Source organism: Daktulosphaira vitifoliae, unplaced genomic scaffold (genome assembly GCF_025091365.1).
Source record: "Daktulosphaira vitifoliae isolate Bord-2020 unplaced genomic scaffold, ASM2509136v1 Scaffold_4, whole genome shotgun sequence".
Classification (NCBI taxonomy): domain Eukaryota; kingdom Metazoa; phylum Arthropoda; class Insecta; order Hemiptera; family Phylloxeridae; genus Daktulosphaira; species Daktulosphaira vitifoliae.
In genome coordinates this window covers 2692080-2699320 of record NW_026099575.1, presented here as the reverse complement: position 1 = coordinate 2699320, position 7241 = coordinate 2692080, and the positions used below count along the sequence as shown (strand labels likewise).

Sequence of the window (7241 nt, the reverse complement as noted above, 5' to 3'; positions counted from 1 at the left end):
ATATATATAAAAGTGTCAGACCTTCTGGAACAATTTCAAAAGTCAAATTGAAAAAATTAATTTTTTGTAAAAAAGTTGTCATTTTAAATCCCCCCTTGTGGACAGGTAAAGGGTCAAATATAAAAAAAATATATACCAAATAAAAGGTAATGATATCATGCATCTACATAAAAAAAAATTATATTGATTTGGTTATTTTTAAAAAAGTTATGGCAATTTTAAGTAAAAAAAATTGAAAAAATTTCGAAAATTAGCGATTTTTAAATTTGTAATTTTTTTGGAGGTTTCCCCCATTTACGGGGAACGAGGAAAATTTTTTCAATTTTTGAGGGTAATTTCTTCGACTAGATANTTTTTTGGAGGTTTCCCCCATTTACGGGGAACGAGGGAAATTTTTTCAATTTTTAAGGGTAATGTCTTCGACTAGATACGATTTGTGATCTTTTGACGTATCGTTGAAAGAAATCCGTTCGGTGAGAGCTGAGAAAAAGTGGTAAGAGACACAAAAAAAAAAAAAACACATCATAGTAAAACCAATACCTTCTCAGCTTCGCATCGAAGCTAAAAGTCTACATACAAATAAATCAATTATTCTGTTACACCGATTAATTAATAAATAAAATTTTATTTTATTTTATGTAAATTAAAATATAATCTATTAAATTTTCTTTTAGTTGAATAAAAAACAGATCAATGTAAATTTACTTATATATATATAATGTCCATTCGTTTTATTGTACTTATTGATAACTCAAATACTTGAATATTAAAATTCATAAAATTAATAGTGGTCTTAAAATATAATTTTAATACTCCACATTAAAGTTTTATGACTTCACCTAATTTTCATACCCTTTTAAATTGAAATAAAATTAACTACTTATACTCAAGCTAAAAATTACAGTTGCCAATTTTACAGTTTTAAGCGAGTTAGAAGTCTAATTTCATATCAAACAGTTATTTTTTCTATAGCTGATAAGTTGATAAGAGAATTATTCCAGCTGAATTGATCAGTAGAAAAATCTGTTTTAAGCGGTTACAACCGATTTTCAGTAACCTGGTTTTAGCTTTTGATCATAAGTATTATAATATATATTATAATATATATATAGACTGAAATCGTTTAATTTGTTTGGGGGTTCAATTTTGGTTTGAATCTTAGTCTTGTAAAATTATAGGTTTCTGTTAGATAAACCGAATATAATCGATTTTAAACGGTTTTAACCTGTTTTCAGTAAACCGATTTGAATACGCACTACGCATATATTTATCTCTACATATCATATTTAGAAATTAAATGTGTAAACTATAAAGCCATTCATTTTCGATACTATTAATAACATCATAATTTCGTTTAAAAATGATAATATTTGTATTTGTAACCAATTAACGAAAGATTAAACAATTTATCGTGTTCTATAAAAATTATTTGGAAGAACAAAGAAATCGCTGAACTAGAATTTTTCTATAAAATTCATGTAATGAGAAAGTATAATGCTACTAAAATCCATTACCAGTTATAATCCCTTATCTTCAAACCTAATGCAATTTACGAATTTAGGTAACTTTTGACTTTGAATTTTCTTATACTCATATTTTATAAATAAATTCTAGTTTAAATTACAACTGAATAAACATGAGATTTAAATTTTTATTGAATTTGCTAGCTAGGTGAATTTATTTTATTGTAACAAACATATTTTATATGAAATATGACATTAAAAAATCGTAGACGATTTCGAGTAGAATAAAACGGCGTTGCACAGGCTGTTCTTATTCAAATATTTTTAAATTAATAATTTTTCATAGTTCAAAACCATCAACTTGATTATTCGGTAATTTATATAAAAACATCAAATCATTTTTAACACGTTCCATTTTGAGAGTGCCTAAATTAAAACAATTAAATAGAAATAAATAAGATGAATGTGGTCTTTATAAATATTACAATTAATAGACACAAAACGCAAAAATCAGTTTTATGTGGAATTGTGTATACCCTCTATTAAATGATGAGGTGACCAAAACGATTAGTTATAATTGTGAATATATCTAATAACTATGACCGAACAACAAGAAAACAATAAAATATTTTTAAAGTAATGCATGTACCATAATAGAATATGTTACATATTCGAATTTTAACCATACATTTTTCTCAATTATTATTATTTGTTAAAAAAATACATTCCTTGAACTTTGTTATAAATAAAAATCTTTGTAATATATGAAATTTAGTTCATAATGTCTTAAGTAAATATTTTATATTCATATTATAATGATAAAATCTTAAATTATAATTGAACAAGGTCGCCACGCCACTCAGGCAACCGATTTGTTGTCGAATAAATAAAATAATTAATGACTCGTTTATCAACATTTAAAAAACGATTGAAAACAAATTTTGTATTTTAAAAATAAATAATTTTTTTGGATAGAAATGTAATTACTTCATATCTCAAAATAAAAAACAAAAGTTGGATATTATCATTTTGATTCAATTATCACGTATTTCCAAATATCAAAAAAAAAAAAAAAAATGTAGATACGGCATAGTAAATTATTAACGACAAAATTAAAGGATGAGAACAGGTTCTTAATTTTATTTATTTTATTATAGTGATTATCCCATAGATAAATTTATCATATAATTATATGATTATTAATAATATTTATATAAGAAAGTATTATACTTCTATTTTTATACTTCCTTCTATGATGTAGAATTACATTACTTAACTTAATCAAATTAAATTAGGATAATGTTACCTTTATAACTGGGTTTCAATTTCTATCAAGATATAATTTTTTCAGTAGGTTAATATTTTTTATATTTCAAAGATTAATTTGGTTTTGCGTCTTAGTTAAAAAACAACTTTTACTTTTACTTACAATTACGCATTAATAATTAATTGTGTCACTGGCGTATCAGGGACAATAACCCCTTGTAATAAAATTGATTCTTTAATTACTGTTATACATGGATTTTTTTTTTGCTGATTAATTTCATTTTAGTTTACATATTCTTGAAAAATATAAATTATTCTATAATTTTTGATTTTTGAAAAAAGAACACGATATTACACAATTAATTATTTATAAAAAATATTTTATTCACATTTTACGCAGAAATTAATAGTATCCTACGTTCTTTAATTTTCAACCTAAAAATGGTTCATGTACTCCTCTCCTCACTTAAAAACATACCAGAAAATTATCTATCTAAGAAAATGAATGGTCGACAACAACTATTGGACTAGTATTTTGAAAGGTATTAGAATTTTTATAATAAGGTGGGAGGTTTCATTAATGCCTAAAGATAAAAATAACAGACTCGTGCTTCACCTCTGTCTATGTATAAAAGAGTTGTTAAACTTCCAAAATACTAATCCAAAAAGAAAACATTTATTATGTTTAATATTTTTAAAGATATTGCGCTAGTTATAGTTAAACAATTACTCTGTACAGTGTAGTATGATAGTTTAATTTTTTGACTTGGAAATGACAAATTTGAACCCTCATTTTTATACTGATGTGTTTTTTATTTGTTATTTATTTAGAGAAACTTACGTTTCTGAAAAAGTGGCTAAGTAAGACATTCCGAGGACACGTATAGGATTTAGTTTCAAATACCATTACATTAATAGTGCTGGTTTTGTATTGGGCGAATTTTTGATTTGTAATGAGTCTACTAAATTATTCTGGCTTTGGTAAAAATTATCTGTGCGAGTTTTACAGTGAAAAATTACTTATTATAAATTGCGTTCAGCTCATAGCTAGCCAAAATGAAGTAGGAGGAATTATTAAAATGATTTGGAAGTGGGAGAAACAGCGACACTGGTGTAATTTTGCGTGACGGCCACATAGTAACACATGTTTTAACATTCATATTATAAATCATTATGATGAGCAGTATATAACAAAATATCAAAACCAAGTGACCTTGTCCTTCGCAATTTAAACAGATAGTTTTTTCGGCTTTATCATATCAATTGCCAATTAGTTCCGTATCATTCACTTAGTTGATAGCGAAGTGCAGTTTAGATTTGTATTTTTAATCTATTTTAGAACTAAAAAAACGCTTAAAGAGTTACGTATTAAAGAAAATTACTAAAATGCTATTACTTCCGACTCAAAGTGATCTTACTCGATTTTATGAAGATTTAGGTACATCTGAAAAACAAATTTCCGAAGATATAAAATCCATCGCTGGTTGGATTAAAATGCAACCGCATCTTTCAAGTGAAGAAAGTAAGACTCTTATTTAATTATACAAATTTTCAACAGCATATTCTTTAGTTAAAAGTTAAATTTCATTTAATAGCCATCACATATTTTTAAATATATGTATGTGTACATTTCATGAATAAATAATAAATTTTTGTGTTTTTTTTTATATTTTTAGTATTTTTATGATTTAAGGTAATTTAAAATGATTTTATTTTTACAGTCAATCAACGAAAGATTCAACTATTTATTATGTTCTGTAAAAACGATTTGGAAAGAACAAAGGAGTCACTGAATCAATATTATTCTGTTAAAACCAATGTGCCCAAATTCTTCACAAATTGGGATCCCACATCTCCAGAACAAATTCAGTCTGCAGATTACGGGTAACTATTTTTTTTTGAAACGAAAAAATGTTTGTAGAGTTGGATGATTTATCTCTCGTTTTTAATTTATTAAAAAAAATTCTACTTTAATTATTAACTGTAAAAGTGTATTTGGTAGTTTGAATAAAGTGAGCCCACAATAAAAATGACCAGGTGAGAAAATCACCTTTATAATATTTTTGTAAATCAATATACATTTTTCTTTTAATTTTGGGCATTAGACTCCCAAATACCTAGTTTTGTATATTATATTAATTTATATTTATCGTTACAAATATTTTAAATTAACTATATGTAATATAATGTATGTAAAGCCTAATATTTTTTCGCTTGCTACAAATACTGAGTAATATTTACAAATTAAAATTTCTCTACATATGAATGGACTTTTTTTTAAAGAATTCAGTCATTTTAATGAAGTTTTTGAAAAACAAAAAAAAAAAAATTATAACATTTCAATATTTATGTATTTGTTTTTTAAAAGTTTTAATGAACAAATAACGGTAATTTTAACACTAATCACGTTATCGTGTTAATTTGTACTTAGGTACACTGATACTAAATCTGATATATTGTTTTCATAAATATAGTGATTTAAGTATTTAAAACATATAGCGACTCATGTTTATTCTTAACGAAATAAGTTTTTATTAAATAAAATAAGTACAAAATTATTATTAAAAAAAACTAATTTTGCTGAAAAAAGTATTTATGACTAGTGAAAGAGTTGATTGAAAAATAACATATAATACTTAAAATATAATATTTTATAAAATAAAAATATATATTTATTTATTTAAATATATTTTTAAAATAGGTTTTATTATTTAAGAATAATTAGTTACAAAAACTATCTTATAAACTATTGACTGTTAAATGACTTATTTAAATTAGGTTTTCAAGTACAATTAAAACACTCTATAAATAAAGATAAAACGAGAAGAGTTTCTGCGTATCACCAATTAGACAAATTAGTTAGTTTTAGTATATGACACTCGAACACGCAAAACTATTTATTATTATTTTTAATTTATTAAGATTTTATTTTTAAAAATATTATACCTTAACTGTTATAAATACAAATGCAAGACAAAGTTATAATAAAAGAGAATCGACTTGTCTCTTTACATTACAATATTAAATCGAATAATTGTAATGCAAATTAATATAACAAACCAAGTATCGCTTTTTGATTAAAAAAAGTATGTTACGTCGCTATTTAGGGGTTTAGTCTAAATGCCCGTCGACAGTANAATGCGTTTTATTCAATTTTTGTTCTTTAAGCAAAATAGCTTTTCATTTATTCTTGAAATACAAATCCATTTTATGTGTGTATTTTTTTTTATTTTTAAATGTACTACTCGTTATTATTTCTGCATTTCATGATAACTCTTAAATAAAAAATTATAATATATAAGTAGATTCTCCTTTTTTTGTACGCGTGTTTATAAATCAATTGTTTTATATATGATGTTCAAAAATAATGAGATACTAATGAAGTAGTGGAGCTAAGCTTAAATTTTTTTTTAGAAAAATATTTACAATATTGTTTATTATTATTGTGTACATTGTTATACAAAAGATTTTTTAGGGGAAGGAAATACAATTAGGACCCTCACAAATTTTACTCTACTTTATTTACTTTACATTTAAGAAAACAAGTCATTTATTACACTTAAGAAAAATTTAATATCAAGAAGTTTTAAATCCCTTGTGGCTGAACAACTCCATTAAAACCATAAGACTAATTAAAAACGTAAATAATTACAAAGAACTTTTATGACATAAGGAAAGGAATAAAATGTTTAAAAATAAGAATAATTCAATTGGGCAATGACCCACTAAAATGTTCACTATTAAACTTGTGTAAAATAACAAAATGAAACAATCGACTAGACTATAATATCACTTTGAGATAACGTCACTAGGTGATAAGTCCACAATGGATATATACAGGATTTTTTTTTCTACAGAGTGTCAGTATGTGTTTAGTGCAGGTTATGGTAACATTGTTCCCGAAATACGTAACCAGAATTTTTTAGTGATTTTTGTAGATTTTGAATTAGATATTTTTTAGTTTTAAATTAATATTTTAAATAAGTATTTTATTATAAATAATGTTTGTTACAAGTGATCAATTTTATTTGTATAGAGTGCTGAGTAAGTAAGAAAATGGGTTTCTATTGTTCTTACTGTTTGTAACAATTGACCTGTTTCCTTACTTTTTGAACACTGTTTATTACGAACAATATTATTTGTAGCAAAGAAAATAGTATTATTTGTACTCATGCAGGAATAAAAAATACCCCTTTCCTTACTTTCTACACACCTTGTAAAAACCCTTTTATATTTTTTGTGATTTAAATACAGAACGATATTTTTTCAGCATAAAAATTATTCATGTACATAATTTTGAAATAACTCAAAGACCAAAAACATATAGTGACGGTCAATAACTTAGTGTTGTTCTATTACGTAATATTAAGAATTTATTAACTTAAGACGACGCGTAAGTATAAGGTCACAAGTCTAAAATACTAAATTTTCAGAAGGGTCAAAACCATTTTAGCTTCGATGCGAAGCTGAGAAGGTATTGGTTTTACTAAGATGTGTTTTTTTTTTTTTTTT

General features: G+C 24.5%; 1 protein-coding gene across 1 annotated transcript in view; it reads left to right on the top strand.

Annotated features, from left to right (window-relative positions):
* The first annotated feature begins 3896 nt into the window (after positions 1–3896).
* The window catches only part of LOC126905357 (clavesin-2-like), a 9437-nt gene continuing 6092 nt past the window's right edge, over positions 3897–7241 (top strand). Inside the window, exons 1-2 of the mRNA XM_050684995.1 lie at positions 3897–4251; positions 4451–4613. Of these exons, the coding sequence (XP_050540952.1) occupies positions 4116–4251; positions 4451–4613 (299 nt within the window). The 5' untranslated portion in view covers positions 3897–4115. The remainder of the gene's footprint in view (positions 4252–4450; positions 4614–7241) is intronic.